General features: G+C 42.4%; 1 protein-coding gene across 2 annotated transcripts in view; it reads left to right on the forward strand.

The window, feature by feature from the left end:
* The first annotated feature begins 17,424 nt into the window (after positions 1-17,424).
* GOLIM4 (golgi integral membrane protein 4) overlaps positions 17,425-20,736 on the forward strand; it is a 34,933-nt gene continuing 31,621 nt past the window's right edge. Inside the window, exon 1 of one of the 2 annotated variants that reach the window (XM_049802607.1) lies at positions 17,425-18,258. In XM_049802607.1, the coding sequence (XP_049658564.1) occupies positions 18,072-18,258 (187 nt within the window). In that variant the 5' untranslated portion in view covers positions 17,425-18,071. The remainder of the gene's footprint in view (positions 18,259-20,736) is intronic. The other variant, XM_049802608.1, reaches the window with a different exon arrangement.

Genomic DNA, 20,736 nt, shown 5'->3' on the forward strand with positions numbered 1-20,736 from the left:
GGCTTTTCTGGCATGTTTATGACATACCAAAAAATGGGTATTCAAAAAAACCTTCACGATATTCTCCTCTCTTTAGGTATAAACCCAACAGGACTTGTTAGGATTACTGACTACCTATGCTTACTCTGGAGTAATCAGCTATAAAAACAGTAGAACAGTAGAAAATTCTGGGCCATTGTGTGTTTATGACTCTTTTAAGGCTAGCACTTTTAAGGCTGACCCTGAATCATCCTGACCTTTACTTAGGCATTGAAATGTCTATGCCTTATGTTACCAAGGAAAGAAATTGCTGCTTTAAAATGTTCTTGACCTTGTTCAGCACATTCCTCATGCCATAACTGACTTGCTTTTAGTTGCCAATAAAGCACTGTCAATGAGTTTAGAGATGACAAACGAAACTTGCAGAAGTTGCATTCCAGGAGCATTTATAATTTCTTCTAAGAATTAAGAGCTCCTTTCTAGCACTGTGAACTCTGGACTGCTGTGGATGCTCTGTCTTTTGCTTATATTTCTGTGAATTATTATGTGATTTCTACAAGCACACTTCAGCATATTGGACTTACATCAACACTTACTAATGCTTAGCAAAACTTTTGACAAATACGGTCTGTTCTGGGTATGTACAAACAGTGAAAATAATATGGAGCTACAGAGTCATCATTATTTTCTAAGCCCTGCTTTCTCTTTAGCACAACAGATGTCCATTGAAAAGAAAAATATGTTTCCAATGCTTTTAAAATTACTAGGAGTTTTTCCTCCACAAACATTTCCTATAAAAGCTGTTCCTGAGAAAAGTAAGTGACCAAAAGCCCCATTTGGAGCTGCTCTGGTAAGCCCCTGTGTACGTAGATTTTCACTTTCCGCTCCTTCTAGGGCCCTGAATAAGGCCTCCAGTTTGAGCAGTTCTCAGTAAATGTGGGATTGCACAGTAGTAAAATGATCATTCAGCAGAATTGAACAGATGCATTTTTATTTGTGAAATAAAACCTGGATTTTAAGGGGTGAAATTCTGAGACATAAATAATCCCATGGTGTCACAGCAACTCTGTTACAATAGGTTTTAAACCAATTTGCCATAAATATTTGTGTATAAGCCAAAAAAAGCAGTTCAAGTATACTAAATTGATACCTAGTAGGTCATCTCTAACTAGTGCAGGTCAGACAGTTACCTGTTGGTTTCAATTAAGCTTTGCAAAAACACCCTTGTGTCATGGTATACCGTGAAGAAAAATAATGAGGCAACATAAACCAAAGTGCTTCACTTACAGTGCAGACTTTAGGCTGTAAGAATCAAGGTTGCACTGAAATTAAGCAGCTCACCATCACACTGAGAACAGTAGGTCAATGAAAAGCAGGACGAAGAGCCGGGGTGGGTGGAAGATGGGAATCAGAAAGTTTTCTAAGACCCTATTTTCCATCAGCTGGTTACAAGCACTTTATGACTTGTTTCCACTGAAACTCTGCAGATTTTATCAAGGTAATAAACATAGGCTATTATCATCTCACTTGGCACTTCTTCAGCATGCTCATCCTGCAGATCTCAAAACACTTTACAAACCTCTGGCAAAGGCTGCCTTAAAGTTCTGGAAAAGCTTTTCTGAATGTTATCAGCAATTTATACACAGAAAGAAAAAAAAAAACACAATAAAAAATCATAGCAGTCAAATATTTTTTCCATTATATTAACATCTAGGGATACCCACTGAGGCAAAATCAGTTGTGAAAAAACATACATTGAGAGATTAAAATTTTATAGTATAAATAAACAACACATGGGAAGAAGCAAATGACCATCCCCAATTCACAGAGAAGAAAAAGGCAATATGTAACATGTCCAAAGTCAAGCAGAAGCAGAGAGAGGATGCTCAGAGCATAGTTACCTTGAGGCCCGTGGCAGTGCCCAAGCCACAAGTATAGTACAATATAATGTTCTCTTTTTTTTTTTTTAAGATAGTAAAGGGCATGTAACTAATACATAAAAGTGTATCAACTGATGGGAAGTCTAGATGAACATTAACATACAGTTACTGTTTCTTGTTTAGTGACACAGCGAACATCTTTGAACTCTATGATGAAATCTCCACCCACTAGGGAAGGGGGTTTATATTTTTTTTTCTATTTCCTAGTCAACATTTCTTTTTTTGGCTCTGAAGTAAAAGTGGGACATGTGGAGAGGTGGCCCCAACTAGTTTTTATTTTTCTTGGACAGACTCTACTTTCAAATGAAGTGGAAGAAAAGTGTCAATACAGTATTTACTACTCTGAGGAGGAGGAAATGCTGTTGCTCCAAGTAGCTAACCTCTTCAGTCAAACTGTCGTATAAAATGCCAGAATCTGCCCAATGCAGATAATGAAAAGATCATAATAAACAAAAGTCCTGTTTTATTTATGTGTGTACACATGGCCACGCTCTGAAGGCAGTACGCCTTTGCGACAGCATACCTATTAATTCATCTCCAAACCCACACGCCAGCTCAAGCCAGTAGAAAGCAGATGTACTTCTTAAACTAGAATTTTATACTGAGGCCGTTAGAAACGGATCAGAGCAGTGCAGAATAGAAGCACTGATGTATTATGGCACCTTGCAGATCCTTTCCCAAGAGCTGACAAACGTTCCTCATACACCTGGAACCGCGCGAGCGCGTGCGGAGAGAGGAACAGAAAACCCACCACAGCAAGTAGCTGTAGACACAATCCGCCTGGCGAGCAGAACCCGTCCAGGTACAGGTCAGTAGGAAACCTGTGGTAGAAGAGAACGAGGAAGCCGGGGATGGGTTGATGAGAGCAAGCGGCTTTCCACAAAGGTGTCCTGGAATACGGAGGGTAGGGGGGTTGAAAGAGCCTCTCACAAAGATCCTTCAGGCCAGGAGATGTTTTCAGGACCCTGCACTTCCAGGTATCCCCATGTTGCCTGAGGGAACTCTGTAAACTGGAGATTATTTTTTTTTTTCCCTCAGGAAGTTGGAGTATTTGGGGTTTAGCTCAACCTCCGTAGTCCCCTTCTGGGGAACATTTCATTTTATTCAGTCTGAAATGTAAACCGACGCATTTTCACTCTCACCGGACTTAGTTTCCTCAGACAAAAAGGGAGACGAGGACGACGCCGAGGCACACCTTGCGTCGTCCAGCGGCTCCCGTCCCGCCTCGGGGGTGCCGTCCCGCCCCGGGGGTGCCCACCAGCCCTGAGGGTGCCGTCCCGCCTCGGGGGTAACGTCTCCCTTCAGGGCTGCCTTCCCGCCTTCCCGCCCTCAGCCGCCCTCAGCCTCGGTGAGGTGGTGCCACCTGGCGGAGCGAGACTGCAAGCCCACCCCGTCAGCCGCAAGGCGGGAAGGGAGCGCGGCCCCGGGGGTGGAAGGGAGCTGGAAAGATCACGGGGTGCGACCTTTCCCTTTTCTCCCTGAACTCGAGTGGGTGGCGGAGGGGCATCCGTGTCACTCCTGTGCCTCCTCTAGCCCACGGGCACGACACACGCGGTCGCTGGGCCCGCGCGAAGGTGCGAAATGTCACCGACAGAATGGCCACGTAAACCCGCGTTTTCAGAATTACGCCTGCTTGACCCTTAGGATTATTATATACAGAAGCAGAACAGATGCTCTTGCTGTTGAGGAACCACAGAGGGTAAGCAGAACAGAAATTTAAAGACATCATACTTAAAGATCACCGAACAAGGAGAGAAGAAAGAAGAGGAAGAATAAATCTCAAACCGGCTCACAGCTCGGATGCCCGAATGGCAGAAAACAGAATTACTGGGAAAAACTCATGTCAGAGAGAAGCACCGGGTGGATTGGAGTAAGTGACCAGGAATGCTCTGCTTTTGCTGAGAATTTCACAGGTCAGTGCCATCCATATACCGTAATGGATAAACACAATGTAAAAATGAACACTGGAACCGCGCCTGAAGAGTTTTCAGAGCAAACGACCCATCGTGGCAGCGCACGTACCTATATAAAGTAGAAATGTACTGTGCTAATTGAGAGCCAGAACATCTCAGCATTTTACCACCAGGCTGTACTTGTAAGAAATATTTCTGTCACTATATATTCTCATTACAAGGTGTTAAAATTGGCTAACAAATATACTGCTCCTTTTTAATGTACAACATGACTGTACGTTAGTCAGTGTTTCTTGTCTCATTATAAAGTAAAACAATTTCTCATCGGCACAAAATAATTGGTGCAGCTGATTTGCATACAGGGGCTTCCATATCACTGCCACATCTTGAAACGTGAAGTCATATTTCACTGAAAACCCCCAAAAAAGGATTACGTACTCACTTCAAAGGAGTTACTATTCAGCATCTGAGAAGCTACTAAGAACCCCAGAAGGATTTGTTGGATTTGTTTCTGCAAATACTGCCACAAATACACTTGAATCATTTACTTTTGTGCTGCTTATCGTCATGAAAAGATGAAGTTACAGGTCATGCACCTCTCAATCCAAATGGAAATTCCTAAAAAAGCTTGGAAAAGCTTCTTGTTGGTGAATATGCATCAGAAACATGTAATATGTCATAACATAGGTGGCCTTTGTCCAAAGGCAGCTGTGTTCTAGAAGGGACATAGAAAATAAGACACACCAGGGAACTTGGAGTAAGGACTCTTTTAGTGTGGTTTCCTCCTTTTAAAAAGCTTACTAATGAGCTGGGTGTCATCAGTTAGCCTGTTTCCCTCTTCTTTTTGTCTCCCCCATCATCCTCTTCTTTTCAGTTGTATCAGCACTATTGGCCATTACTAGATGGGCTCTAGTGATGGAGATACACTAGTTAAAAGCTCTTCACTGCACATATATTATGTCCAAAATGAAGTGCTCATACCCCATATTTTGTAATCCCTTTTCCAAATTCTGTTCAACAACAGGGTCCTGATCTTGGGGGCCAATATGGCCTCAAATTAAAGTCCGCATAAACTTCAAGGCAGAAGGTATTTATAAGATATTGCGCAGAGAAGCAGTATAACCGAAGCACAACATCAAAAAACATTTTTTCCAGACTCAATCCTTAGGTGCAAAGGAAAGTAACATAAATTGGCAGGAACACATTCCTAATTGGTTGTTTCAGTAAAAGCAGCTCATTATTTGAGGTGAGAAACTCTCCCCCAGCCTACAAAACCTAGAGATTTACAGTATGATCCCCATCCAGCTTGGGATGACATCAAGACTTTTCAACACGGTATCCAAAACAGTCAGAAGCCCGGTGGCTAGGATATTAACATAGTGTGAGGCAGCCACGGTTGAATTCTTCCTTTCCCTGATTCAAAGAAGACTGTAACCTCCATCTGCCATCTCTCAGGTAAGTTTTATGTGTACACTGCCTTGCTGTGGACTCTGACAAGACTTATCCTTCCATCTCAGAAACAGAGCTTTGACAAATAGGGTGTTCTTTTTTTTCGCGTAGGAGATCTTTATGTTAAAAGCAGCTCAGATAACAAAGGCCTGACTATTTGTGATTGAGCATAGAGGCTCATTTACTTTGCTGTTTTTAAAGGCAGGATCCCAGGGAATGTTTCTTGTAGTCAAGGAGAATTTGAGTTCAAAGGAATTTAAACTGTGTCCCAACAAAGCACTATGGCACGGAAACAGGATAGAAAGCTTGGATGCATATTCTGGATCTGTTTTATAAATAGAGGGTTTGGGGCCCATGCAGTACTAAAAAGATTTCTAGTGATTTCAAGACCTACGGCCAGATTTCTCAGGCGAAGTTTCCTATTATATAGGACTGCTACACATATGCTTAATTGCACAATTTCCTTTGAGAGTGAAAAAAACCCCAACTATTATCATTAGTCTGTCGCTTTGCAGACTGGCATAATACATAGGTAGGCACCAACCAAATGGAACATGCTGCAGTGTTCTACATGTTTGCATACAGAGGTTGTGACTCATGGTAACAGCTTTGGAACCTTGAATAGTGTTTATTATTGCCAGAATAAATCCCGTACTAACTAAAAATATCAGGCACGTGCAACGTACAGGTTTATCATCAGAGGATACTCTGCATATGCCTTTTAGAAGGTAAAGGATATCTACATGCTTTCTTCTTTACTGTTCCTCATTTAACTGAGTCCCATTTCTTGCACATCTTCCCTTTTCTTCACCTACTAAGCCAGAAGCACCAATCTTTGAGCTGCCTACACCAAGAACTTTATCTAACTGCTTTAATCAGTTATCGTGAAAAAGAGGGTGCTGGCACTTTGGGAAAGGAAAGGATGTTAGGGGTAAGCTAATGCAACAAAAGAGACAAACTCCTTTGACCCTGTGGCAGCAGAAGGAGAAGGAGAGGTACCTTTGGGACAGTGAGAACTTAATAGATGGTGCAAAGTGAGAAAGCCTCTAAGAGCCATAAAATCAACTTGTCTATTAGAACCTGGAAACATTAATGTTCCAGGTCAGCTTTTGAAGCAACTTCTAGGAGTTCTCTGAGGATCTGAACTGAGAAGCCAGAGGTGGAGGGGTGTGGAAGGCAGCCTACTTTCTCTCAGCAACAAGGCATCTGTGTGTCCAGTTGTGCTTTGGTCCCACGACAGCACCCAGCATAACAACCTGGTGGATGCTGTAGCTTCCATACAAGCACACACAGGTCACCCAGAGCACTCTTACTATCCCACGATGTTTACAGGCCAATGTTTTCCGAGCAGGAATTTTGTGGGAGTACTAGCTTGCCTGAGAAGGTAGTTAATATGCCAAACATCAAGTTTAAACCAAATCCTGCTCTTCTGGAACAACTGTTTTCCCCAATTACGGAGTGTCATCAAGCCTCTGCAAATCTTGAAGTTTTCAGTTGTGTGCTGCATCACCAACAAATAAGCTAATATGATATATTTGCATGGGTTTTTAAGTGAGGTGTAAAAAGTACATTGCTAGTGTGAAGCTACTGAAAGTCAGGTTTTTAGCTGTTACCTTCAAATAAGGGAAGGAACATGTTTTGAAGCAAAATATCCTAGATACCATAAATCCCACTTAAAAAAATGGAAATTTATTTTCCATTTAAAAAAAAAATAATAATTTGTTTCAGACTAGACCATGTGCCTTTGATATTTGTAGAGAAATATTGGCATATTTAGATATAAGTGATGTGTCCAAAGATGATGGGTAATCTTGACTGATCCTGAGGCTCCACATCTTCAGAAAATCATATAAAACCTACTTCTTGAACTAGTTTCAAAATTTGCACTGAAACACATGAACAGAGCCCTAAAAGACAGTGTACGCTGACCTCTAGGAAAAAAAAAGACAGATTCAGAAAGTTCAGAAAGCCCACTTTGAAACCTAATATGTCTCCAAATGCCATTGTGATGAATGCAGTAAAAATTTCAGGTTTTTAGGACAAATAAATCAAAGTGGAGTATGAAACTTACAATGTGATCTAGTCTATGGTTACTATAATCTATTAACCAAACTTCATTTATGTGTCCCAAAACAGAGACAACCCTCTTTCCTCAAAATACCCTGCAAAAGTCAAAAAGTGAGAGTCTGACTTCAAAAGCTCTTCAACACTGTAACAGTAGATCAAGTGTATTTTAATTAGAAAAAGATTCAGACTGCAGAATACAGGTCTGGCTCTGGACCTAAACTGCTCCAACATGCAGTCTGGCTGTCATATTTCAGCTGGGGCCTCTTATTTTTACTGTGGAAATAAAAATGAAAAAATTCTCCACTGTAACATTGGTATGAGTCCAAACTGACAATAAAATTACTAGAGTTCCTTGGGATTTACTCGTAACAGGAAGTTTTATCAATGCATATCAGCATTAGTCATGCATTAGGTTGTAAGTCAAGTCAAAACAAAGTAATCACATATTAAATTCTAAAGTGAAAAGAAAGTAAAAGTGAAATCTTGAGTACACTACATTCAATAATCTGATGTTGACTTTAATAGAACGAGTACGTCACCCAGAAAACTGTCTGTAGGAATTAAAGGGTTTTATATACATAATACGCATTACATAGCATGTGCCTCTTCTAAGAAGTGAAGACCTTAGGTAAATATATATGCATATTTGATTTGAATTAGGAATTGCACTTTTAATCAACTATTCTTAAGGTAGGAGGTCAGGAATTATTTTACCTAACTATAACCTTCAGATGTGGACATTTCTGCTATCTGAAACTGGAGAAAAACATCAGCTTCCTGGCAGCATGTTTATTCTACAGGTACTGTATGAGCTCAAAAGCCATGTTACTTTGCTGCAGCAGCCTTCTCCATCCCTTGAGGCACTTTACTGGTAGAACAAGTTAATTTTAAGCAATGAGGAAGTTTACCTGAGTCACTAGAAAGCTCACTATAATAAAATATCATTTTACCAAAAGTTGGCAAATTGATTCTCCTCATTGCTGGTATCTGAATGCTAAAATATCCAATAATGTATTTTGATTTCCAATTGTTTTGGTAATTTACCCCTTGAAATAACACAGCTCTACTCCAGATGTACTTTAACCTTCCCTACTTCCTTCTGCCAAATTTCTGTTTTCTGTTTTCCATTTGCTTAGTGCTCTTATCGTGAACAGTATGTCTGTGTCACTTCCTCCCTCTATGTTCAGGCTTTTTCTTGAATCATGCAATATGTAAGAAGAAAAGCCAAAAGGAGAATGCAAGCTCTTTATGGTTGTTATTTTTAAATACAGGAACTTCTGTGGGGCTGTTTGAAAAGGAGATTCCTTTTGAAGAGTAGATAATAAACAACATGGTAGAAGAAACATGCATGTATAATTAGTCTTACAAAATCTCATGTCCCAGTCCTCTAGCAGGTCAGCATAAGTGAGACTCCAAAAAGCACAAAATAGCCAAAGAGAAACAACAATGTACCTGATGCTGCAGGGATCTGGGATATTTGCTGAAACATGTGGAATGTCACCAATGATCTGGGCCACTGGGTTGCTGGTATCGCTTCTCTTTCCCCCTCTCCTCCTCAAGGATTGGCTTGACTTACGGTAAATACAACTTTGATTCCTACAGATGCAAGGCTAACTGCCCCATGAATCCAAACCCCCTCTTTTCAGATCAAGGGCTGAATAGGTAGGGAGGAAGGGAGATCCCCTTTGAGCCTGGAGACGAGAGAGGCAAGAGTCCCAGCGGTAGCATAGAGGTAGGGAGTTCAGTCAATTCCTATTTGTTCTTCCTAGGACCATGTGAATTGCCACCCTCTTCTAAATCACAGGGCACCTTCTTCAGGGACCATCAGTTCCTCAGTCTGCTGGCAGTCACATATTATAGTTCTGAACCCCCAACTGGCAACAAGGTTAACCTTAATGTTTAAAATAGAATGAGTGGAAAATAGCAAGAATACGTTCACAGTATACTAGGATATTCTACTATGAAACAGCAAGAGAAATCTAGGTAAGACAAATACTGTCCTTGGGTTTCTGCCAGGATATAAATATATTCCAGCTAAGAACTTTTGTAGCACTAAATGGTACCATGGTACCAGGCAGTGTGCTGGGGTATGATGACAACGGTACTCCAGCAACGTGATTCCACTTCAGAGACTCTAATCAGGAGTAAAACCACTGATGCTGATTAATACCCTAATCCTGTTCACATTCCTGTTTTACTACCAGTTTTCTGTTATTTTTGCCTAAACAAATAGTTCCAACAGAAGCTCATCTTTGAAAATCTTGTGGTTTATAGTTTACTACCAAAAGTAACTGTAGCTTTTCCTGTGCTTCCAGTATTTATAAAGTATTTTTCCATGTTATCAGATGCTAGTTGATACCACATTTCAGCCTTTCCCTCATGGCTCACCCTCCTCTACCCTGCCACCTATTTGCATGAAACTTTCAGCAATGTAATATCTGAGATTGCTTCCCTCTGATAAGTCTGCTTAAATCAGACAATGAATTGCAAGGTTTTAAAGAGAACAACACATAAACACAACACTCTCGGCTGATTGCAGCATCATTTCCTAAGGAAACTAAATTAAAAAAAAAAAACAACCCAAAAGTCAAACAAAAAAGTCATGCACTGAGCTGGACTTCATGCCTCGCAGAGACTGTTCATCATCATGGCCAGAACACAAGAATGTCTGACAACATAGATGAGTAGGTTTTACTCTCAAGGCTCATTATTTATTATGCAGTAATTCCATACAAAGGTTCTTAATAGCAGCCATAGCACTTCTTTATTCACAGTGTAAATGTGCTGTGTAAATGCTTGTAAAACTTTATGAGCTCCATTGCCTCAAAGCACTTACAGCTCAGGTATGATTAACAAATCATGCATGTGCACACTGTCTCCTGTCTCTCCCTAACCTTTCAGGGCAATACTCCAGTTGGTTTGTGTCACACCACAGGCAAAGAGCTCCCCTCCACTGACTGCACAATGTTAGGGGTTTTTTTGTTAGCTAACTCTAAAAGACACAAGTCCCCTTATAACAGAGCTGTATCAGAGATTTAATTAACTTTACTTTTTTTCACCCACACATGGTCCACCAGCTGTTGCCTTCATCTCACACACTCCCTGCCTCGCTTGCTGATGCTGCCGAGCACCCACACCCTCATCAATGATTTCTTTATTTCACAGCCTGACCTCTATGAGATTTCTTTAGGGTGTAAAGCAGCAGCCTGGTTCTACTCAATCTTCTGGAGCGCTCCCACTAGGTGGCACCGACTATCTGACAGTCATTTTCTCTCCACCCTGCATATGAATTTCCCTTGCTTTGCTCCAGGTCTTCTCTCCCTTTTTGCAGCATTTCCAAACACTGAGCTCATCGGTTTTAGTAACTGCAAAAACAAACAGCTCCTGGGATCTTTTTTCCTGTCCTTACAGTGCTGCACGGATCCAAGCCAAAAGACAAGCTATGCTTTTTCACAGACAAAAAGATCAATTTCCAATGTCATTTCTACAGCTAGTTCAAGAACCTTACTGGTATAACCATTAATTACTTCTTTCAGGACCATCTTCGTACAACAAGTCCTTAGTGGTTCTTTACTTTGTCACCCTCACTTACATGTGCATGCATAATAAACCTAACCTCTGCAAGAATACCCGTTATCCCAGACGGACTGATGAGCTGGACAAACAGGGAAAGCTGTGAGGAAAACCGATGTGGCAGTAACTGAGAGCTGCCAGCAGGCATTTATCTTCTGGTAAATGGGAGGAGGGGGAGAGAGTCCTACACAAAACCCTTTGAAGGGAACTCAAACAGGAACTGAATCTGGCAAAATGTGGCTCAATGAGCTTTTGGTAGCAATCAAAAAAATACTACTTCTCTCAAGAGGAAGCAGTCAAGAGTAATTCCTCACCAACAGGACTGAAGTAATTTTGACTATCTCAGGCATAAAATATTCACAGTGCACAAAGATGAACAATTTAAAACACAGTGAAGAGCTGTACTTGTATCAGCAAAATGGAGAAAAGGTTTGCAAACCTGGGGACCGGAATCATCGCATCTTGTTAAGGTGTCCAGTCATGTGCATTGAGCCATCTGAACACCAGGACCATGTTAATCCTACAGCAGCTCATGTGGTAAAGAATTCCACTCAAATTCTTCAAGGTATTTGAGCTACCGGTAAGATAAATACTTGCACAAAAAGTAAACGCTAACCAAAAAAAAACAACCAACCCCCCCCCCCCCCCCCCGCCCCCAATGAAGTACTAAAGGCTGGGGGAAAAAAAATAAAAGGGGAAAGGGCAGAATTTTCTGACACACAACAAATGAATAGGGTTTTCACTCAAATTAAGGACTTCTTTTCTTTAGCAAGAGCTCAGTGAGTTCCTAGATAGCCTTTTACAAATTGAGGCCTAGACACCGCAAACAAGTACATATGTGTTTAAGTGCAACCACTCCTACCAAATTCAACAGTGACACTTGAAACACAAAATTTTACAAATCTTTCAGGAGAAGAGCTTAAGATTTTTCTGACAGGTCTTTCTCATATTCAGCTATTTTATCCACTCCTCTATACTCTTTTATGTTCCCAAACAAATCTGTAAAATTCCTTTGCACTGGAACTAATTTTAGTTTGTAATGTAAGAGTAAAGCACTTCCAAGACTAACAATTAGGACAGATAGTCATGCTTTGTGAGACAAGCCTGCACATATTTTCCTGGTGTATAAGAGCAGCAGAAAAGGTAGAAGTAAATAACTAAAATTAAAATAAAACTACAATCCAGGGATAATCCTGTAACTGACTGGAAAAACAGTTTCTATTTCTGAGTCTGGCAGGCCATGATAATATCACTAATGAAGATGGCACTCCTATGAAGATGAAAATGAATGTGAATATGGCTGTTAAAGCCATGGGTTCATTTTAATCTCATTTAAAGTTCTTTATCTACATTTCTTCAGATTTTATACATAAATTCCTGAGTGCTTGTTTTCTCTCCTCGAATTAACTCTGCAAGTAAACAGTTCTTTCCAAACTGTACTTAAAAGTCTCCATTTCAGATCCTTTAAAAATCACAAAGATATGGATATAAGCATCAGTGAAATGTACATTAGTTCATCAGTCACTACCTTATCTTACAGTGCAATGATAATGGAAACAATTATGAAGAGGAGATTTCTCTTTTCTGGAAGGCCAGACAGTTTTACAGCTGTAGGATATCAGACCCTGGCTTTTATTCAGGTGCTGGAAAACCAAAAGACTGTGAAAAAAATGGACAAGTCTGGCAAGACTGGAAAAAGCAGGGAAATGGAACAATTCAAAATTCACTGACCTATTTACTTCTCCACCTGCCATGGCCTCCAGTCTGGACAGCCCAATGGGAAATGCACCAGGAAAATGTAATCACTGGGGATTACTCTATGTATCAGAAAAAACAATGTCTGTAGTCAGTGTTCCCAAGTTCAATATTTTCCTCTAACTCATAAAATACGGAATGCAACTGCTATCTTTTGAAACAGTGAAATGGGGAAGCCCACTTCCCTTGCAGAATTTTTCAGCTAGGACACAGGATTCCCCAACACTCTACCATGTGGAAAAACCACCAGACTCCTGTGTCCAAACCATTCTTATGTTTGCATGGTGCTCCCCCAGGAGTTAGATTTTTCTCCTGTTCCCACCTCACTGCAGGCACAGCCCCGTCTCTTTATGTGTAGCTGCCCATGCTACAAAACACATCCACCTGCATGGGGCCAAGTGAGCGTTGTTGTTTGCATTTCACTTAGTGGTTCAGATTGATCTGTAGTAAAAACACACAGAAGCAAAATACACACAGATCCCTGTCTCGGAACACTTCTGTTCTATGCAAATAACATGCGGTTAGGTAAATGCCTAAAGGCTCAAGTATCCAGCCCCTTAATCCTAAGAGCATTCGTGTTATCATTAGCACCCAAAAATTATTATTTTTCTTTATTGTAAACCACCATCCCTCAGGAACACAGGGTTTCAAATTGCAGGTTTCTTATAAGGTGGATCATTTGACCATTGTTTAAAGTCAATTCATGATTTAACATGGTATTTAAATGATTTGGGATCCTAATATTTAAGTGTTTACTAACAGTTTTTATGGTAGCTGTCATGTTAAGAACAATGGAGCAGGTAACGGTATGAGTTTTTTTTTCTGGGGATTGCAGCAAGAAGCTGATCAAATTCTAGTGTTTCTTAGAAGTTGTTCTGCCTTGACAAGCAACTAATAGCTCCTGGAGTACTACCCCTTGAAGTTCATCTGTGGTGACTGTATGGCAATGACGTAATGTATGGCAATTCCAAGTGCGTCCTCTATGGCACATGTATAGTGAATTTGTAGATCTGTGGCATACTTAGCTCTGTTACTTCCCAGTCCTATTAAAACAACTGTACTTTTTAGTGCATCTGCTTACCTGCATTAATTATTTACAAAGGATAATGTTTTGGAGCCAGTAAAATGACAAGACTATTTAAGTCAGGAAGCACCAGAAACAAGATATTCAAAGTCAAAGTGTAGCCTCCTTACTCATCTCCACTAGTAACCACTTTTTCTCATCTCAGTATGGAACGCTGTTTAAATTATTCTATGTACCTATGCAGAATTTTCTGACCGTGTGTCTTCCCCATTCCTACCGTGAATGCTGAGTGATTTAGAAAAATGTATCTTTATATGCATCCACGAGGTAGAAGTCAGTCATCATCTACTGTTCTACAGCCAGAACTGAGGCACCAGAAAACAAATGTCAAAGCTGTGTTAACTTTCGAGTGTCCAGTTTGGGATACCTTACGTTTGATTATTTTTTTTCAGAATATTAAGTAGCACAGCACTTTCTATAGTAACACACACCTCTCCTTGTCCTCACCTCAAATTAGGACATCAGCAAACAGAGTTCAACTGATTACTTAAGCTGGACACTCGGACACAGGCAGCTGAGAGGTCAGCTATAAAAAGCCTGACTTCCCCTAATTTCACAAAGTATGACCTCAGGCAAGGATAAATTCTATTTTCCCAGGAGCATTCACCTCTTCAAGTCCAACCTCTTTATTCCTTCAGTTCCTGACCACTTAGAAATGACACTGAGTGTTAAAACAACCTTTGTACGCATTAGTAAGCTTCAGTCACTGGACAAAAAAGGTCATTCTTGCCTAACATCTGCGGCTGGAATGTACTTTGTAGCTGGAGAGGTAATAACATATGCCTTGCCAGTACATTCCTTAACTTCTGGCAACCAAATGAATGGGCTGTGACTTGTATGGGACAAACTTCACTGTACATTTCCATCACTTTGGATCCCTGATCCATTGATTGGTAGGATTTAAAAAAATATAATAAAAAAAGACCTGCTGCCTGATCTATTTAACTGCTGTGTTCATTGGATCATTCTGGAAAAACTCAAAGCTGTTCAATGATCATTTGCATTAGAAACTGGTATCCCTAGCTACAAAATAATCACGGAATCTAGCTTAGTAAAACTGACAGTGAAAAAAACGGAAGAAAACACAAGAGAATTACATTAAGAGGAGGAAAACAAACACAGGAGATAAAAACCCATGTAGTTCTGTGATGTCCAAACTTACTGAGGACTGCCTTCACACATCTTGTGGTTGACAGTAAGAACCCATGTCCCAAAGAAATGGGATATTTCTAACATCCTTCCCCTGAACAGGTTCTGTTACCTGACAGAGTCTGAGCACGCGTAGCCTTTCCTTCTGTTAGTGAACGTACAGGGTTATACTTTATAGGTTGTTCCTCCAATTTCTCAAAACCTATAGGAACTTCATTTTGCTCAACATTTCTACAACCCAGTTAAATTTGTCTGAAATTGGCCAATGCATTGGCCAACTGCTTGTACTACAAGGTGTAAACTGACAGACGGTTTGATTGCACAAGCCTCATTTGCTTAGGAAATTAAGCTAAAGATGACAAATAGGTGTGTATTAATGCCTGGCCATGAATTCCCTGTTGCAGCCTCCGAGCATGCTTCCCATGGTACAAAATGGCTCAGAAAGCACTTATCCCCCAACTTTTCTGATTATATCAGTAACTTTTTCAGTGATCAGTCAAAGTAATGTTCCTCTCCTAGCAACCAATTTAATGCTTTTTAATATATTACAGTCTCTTTTAGGTCCAAACCTTTCTATTTTGGGACTTGCAATTCAAATTTGCCGAACAGCTTCGCATAATTGTCCCTTGTTCCCAATAAATTCCTCATTTTAACTCTAATTGGTTTGCTTGTGAAGAATCACAATTTACATGAGCTGAAGAGGAGATATATCACTAGCTATTACTGAAAATAAGTAATATTTGATTAAGCAAAAGGAGATACCAATTTGCTTTTTTTCTCAGCATTTGTTAATGGTACTGCCAATTTCTACAAGCAGATAAAGTACATTTACAACATAATCAATTGAATGTACTTGGAATAGGTATAAAATAATGTCTATTCATCATAATGATAACCCAAAGTGACCACCATATTCAGACGAAATTGCTGGTTAGCCAATTGTTCTCCAGCACAGCGATCAAAACTAAAGGCGTAGACTGGTTTTACGAAAGGCAACGTAAGCAACAAGTGAAAACACAAGAAATTAAATACTTTGAATAGCTGCAATACTGAAGCATAAATCACCTTCAGTGATTTCAAAGTCTCAGTCTAGAAATAAAGAATTGTCTCATTCTACTCAACTGCGCTCAGCCTGAGGAGCCTGGTAATGCAAAAATGCGCTGGACGTCTCTGAAGGAGCCTGGGAGAGGAAGGGAAGCTGGAGTTTGGGTGATACTAAGAAACCTAGTCCCTACTGGGACTACTTTGTGAAAGAAATGGATACTATAAACCTGCATGAAGACAAGTCAATTTGAAACACTCATGGTTTTGAACAGAAGTGTTTAAATAGAACTTCAAGAACTTCAGGAAGCTTCTTAAAGGCAAGGGAAAAGAGTATGATTTTTTTTTTTTTAAAGTATCACTATTTCAAAGCAATTACAATTTCTTCCCGAGTGTCTAACTCATGATTTTGAACACTTCAGTCCTCAAATGGAGAGCAAGGCATTCCGTTAAATTAAAAGACAACAAATACAAATTTGAAATACATTTAGATAGAAGTCATACCAGCTTGTGGTACTGACTGCTGTTAATTACTGGTATATGTGGACTATTTGAATAACAAATTTTAAAGCCTCTTTGATGTAGTTTTTCTTTTAAGGCCAGAATAATGTCTGTGAAAAACATGGATCAATAAGTTAGACATTTTTTGAAAAAATAACTTTGGAGTATGTCTTTGATTTTTTTGCTTGTTATTACTTCTAGTTCAGCTTGACTCTTGGTTGTGGTTTGGGGTTTTTTTCCTGTCATAAAACACACTAGTAGAGAGAACTCTAGTTACGCTAATTCTGAAATCATGCCGATTAAGGATAAACGCCGCAAGACCTGTCTCACCTTTCTACGCACGACAGTGGCATTTGGGAGCACTGCGTTAAGCAGAGACGAGCTCTGCCCCTGAATTAAGATTCACCAGCGGCCTGAGCTCGGAGGACAAGGCAAAGAGCGGCGAAGGCCATGACACGCAGTACCTCTTGGGTGCAGCCAGCACCCCGAAACAAAGGGACGGCCAACGACCTATGAGAAAAATATGATGAAGAGGGTAAATAAACCAGGTGCTTGATTATAAAAACAGCCTCTTGGGGACTTTGCCTTCTCAGTACGAGACCCCCCCAGGAACCGGGCGTCCCGCGGGCCCCCTCCAGCCGCCGCAGGCCTCGCCGCCCCCCGCCCCAGCGGCCCTCACAGCTCCACACGCCTCGTCCCACAGCGCGTCCCACGCCCCCACACAGCCCCCTCCCCGGCTCCCTCACACGGAGGCCGGGCGGGCACACAGGCCCCGGCCGCCGAGGAGGGACCGCCCCGCCGCCACCCCGGCAGCCCCCCCACGCCGGGCCGGGCCGGGCGTGAGGAGAAGAGGCGGGCGGAGGGAAGCGAAGCGCCCGGCCGAGCGGACGGACGCGGCGGGTACCCAATGCGCTCAGGCGCTGCCGCCCCGAAGGGAGGAGAGAGACCCGCGGTTGGGCCCAATGAGGCCGCGCCCGGAGCGGGACTTCCTTCGGGGATCACCGCGGCGGGGTGAGCCGCGGCGGAGCGGAGGTGACACGTAAGTGCGGGGCCGGGGAAGTTGCCTTTGTTCCTCTCAGGTAGCGGGCGGCGGCGGCGGAGCAGCAGCAGCAGCCGCCACCGGGCCGGGCGGGGCCGGGCTGGGCTGAAGGCGCCGCCTGAGGAGAGAGCGGGAAGCCGCCCCCGCCGCTCCTCTCCTCTCCCCTCTCTTCCCCTGCCTCAGGCCGGGACAGTCAACCGGTGGCCGGTGGGGGCGGGCAGCACCGGGCAGCCTTGCGGCCGCAGCATGCGGCTGGGGAACCGGCCCCGAGCCGCGCAGAGTCCCGCCGGCTCCGCTCCGACGCAGGGGGAAGCCGCCCGGGGCGTCGCGGCCGCCGCGGTGCCCAGGGGCTGAGGCGCTCGGCCGGCTCCTCCCTCCCTCCCTCCCTCCCTCCCTCCCTCCCTCCCTCCTTCCTTCCCTCCCTCCCTCCTCCTCCTCCTCCTCCTCCTCCTCCTCCTCCTCCCGGCGCGGGCCCGGGGCCTCCGATGCCGCCGCTGCCGCCTCGTCGTCCGCCGCCTCCTCCTCCAGCTGCCCGCTGCTAAGCCGTGAGGGGCGGGGGCCCTCGGGACCCCGCCGGGGACATGGGCAACGGGATGTGCTCCCGAAAACAGAAGCGGATTTTCCAGACCCTCCTGCTCTTGACTGTGGTGTTCGGCTTCCTCTACGGGGCGATGCTCTACTACGAGCTGCAGGGCCAGCTGAGGAAGGCTGAGGCCACGGCGCTCAAGTACCAGCAGCATCAAGAGTCCCTCTCAGCTCAGTTACAAGGTACTTACCTCGGCAGGAGCCTCTGCCGCCCTTTCCTATGGCTTGCGGAATACCCTCCTTCCTCCTCTGGGGAAGTCTGGGCTCCAGCTGTCCAGCCTCTCGCAAAGATTCGCTCCTTAGGCGCTTCTAACCCTTCTCTCCCTCCAGCCTGTGGGGTTTTGGTATCTAACCGCGGGTAGGAAGGATCCTAGCCCTGCTGAAGTCAGTTGTGAGTTTTTGTCGCGGACTGCTAGAGAGCTCACGTTCCCCCTCGCTCCCACACATTTTATAGAGTGACTCTTATTCCCAAAGGACTGCGCATCACTTTGGAATTACTGGTATAAACGGAAAAGGCAGGCGTGCTGCCCACCGCTCATCTAACAGTACAGACCACGTCTAGTTGTGGGACCTTTGCGTGCTTCTGTGTTGTCTTAGCAGTATTAATTTTATGCTGCTGAGAGAACATGCGGCTGCAAAAATGCAAGGCTGCAGTTCCTGGGCAGCATAAACCTTAAATAGCTCCAGGAGGGAGGAGAGGAGTATGCTAATAAAGCATTTTTTTAAAGGGTAGTTTGAAAGTAAAGTTAAATAAGTTATTTGGATACAGCTATTCTATTGCTTTTGGCATAGCTTTGAATTTCTTGGCTTAAAGGTGCCACATAAATACAGATCCTTGTGTATCTTGGTTTAAGGAGGCACCAAATATGGGCATCCTGTACTTGAAGATGAAAAGATGCCGATGTCTGACATCTGCGTGTCCAGAAATCAGATGCAAAGCAGCAGGTATATATGTGAAGCATCAGTGCTCTAGGAAGTGCAAGACCTCAGCGCCTCTCTAATTGCCAAGTGCAAGGTTATCAGGTCAGCATATACAAAGTCCAGAGCCAACTTTCAAAACTCTTTAGAGTTTTATTTCTCAAGTATCTATAAAACAAGAATAAGAGTGGTCTGCTGTAGCAGCTGTAACAGTACTTAACTTCACGGTGATGTCCAACCATACTTTTCCCTGTGAAAGCATACATAAAAGTGTGCATAGAAGCATACAGTTCTTATGCAGAGAGTGCAGAATCGGGCTTATGCTGTTAGATTCTTATAGTGATTTGTTACTTGAATAGGTTTAGCTACCATCTGAGACCATTGTTACTTAGTATTACATTTTCAGGACGTTTCCAGGTAGTGCCATGGAAACATTTGACAGAAACCTTCATTTTAGTCGTGTAAAAGATGTAAATGTTTGGCCAGGAGGTGGGTATGTGGCAGATGGCTGAAGGTCTACTTTTGCTAGTCTGTATATTTGCCAACAGTATTTGAAGAGGACACAGGAACATCTTGTTCTCAAGCTAAAATTCAACAAGTTAGCTTTTTCTGTTGCTCTGGCTATACCAAAGAGGAGCATGCAACAAACTTTATCCTAACACAGAAGAGAGATTCTCTTGATCAGATTATATTGGGTCTGGACTGTTAGTTTAAACTTTCCGCATCTGAAACATTATTTTGAGTAGCCATCATCTATCCCAGCAAGTTCATGGAAGCAGCAGGTAACTAGTAGTTGATAAATGCGGTGACAGTGCTGCATTTTATGTAAGTATTCTCTTGCTTGTGTCAGTATAGCAATGAGAAATGTAAAATACAGACCGGAATCCAAAAACATTAATACGTTTGATTATCAATGTGATAAATTCACGTGGTTCTGGGACCCATGCCAATGTATCACGCCTATTAAGCAGGAGATCTGATCTATGCTAGTATGGTAGCAGTAAACTTTGTTTAAAGAAAAATAATTACTAGCAATTAAGTCACAGAATACAGGGAAAAATACAATGTAACAATAAAATTGATTCTTTAAATTTGCCTGTATTATGGCAATAGCTAACATACCTAAAAGAGGGTGAGGCTGAGAGCCCAGAGACACGCTAAATGCAGCAGCAAGTGTTAGATGCTTATCTCCCACTAAAGTAAATGGAAGCTATATGCCCAAGGACTTCAGAGGATTTGGGCCTAGTGTGCTAGAAATAAACTTTTCTTACCTGTCTTTTCCTGTACCTTTAGTGACTCTTTCTGGGATTGCCTTCCCCGTATAGTTGCTTGGATTTTTGCAGTAGGAGTTTATTAGTGAGGAGAACATACATAATTCAGAACCTGTGCCTATGCGCAACTCACCCAGAGATAGGCAGGCACCATGCTAACTGATAATGTACAACACCAAAACCATTTCTGAACCTTTCCTATTTAATTCTTGATATGGAACGATAGGAAGGAATTTTCTTTAAACACAAGACTTTGAAACAACATAAAATGCTGACAGAAAATCCTGTGTTTGCAGGTGCAGTATTTGACTGCACTTTGAACTTTTGATTTTAAATGGCCTGGATTTTAAATCAACAATGTTTCTGTTGCCAAACAAAAAAAAAAACCTCTAAGAATTACTAGGCTACATCTGTTTGCTGACCTTAACAACATGAGAGATTATTCTTTTATGAGAACAATAAAATGCATCAC

This window comes from Accipiter gentilis, chromosome 6 (genome assembly GCF_929443795.1).
Source record: "Accipiter gentilis chromosome 6, bAccGen1.1, whole genome shotgun sequence".
Classification (NCBI taxonomy): Eukaryota; Metazoa; Chordata; class Aves; order Accipitriformes; family Accipitridae; genus Astur; species Astur gentilis.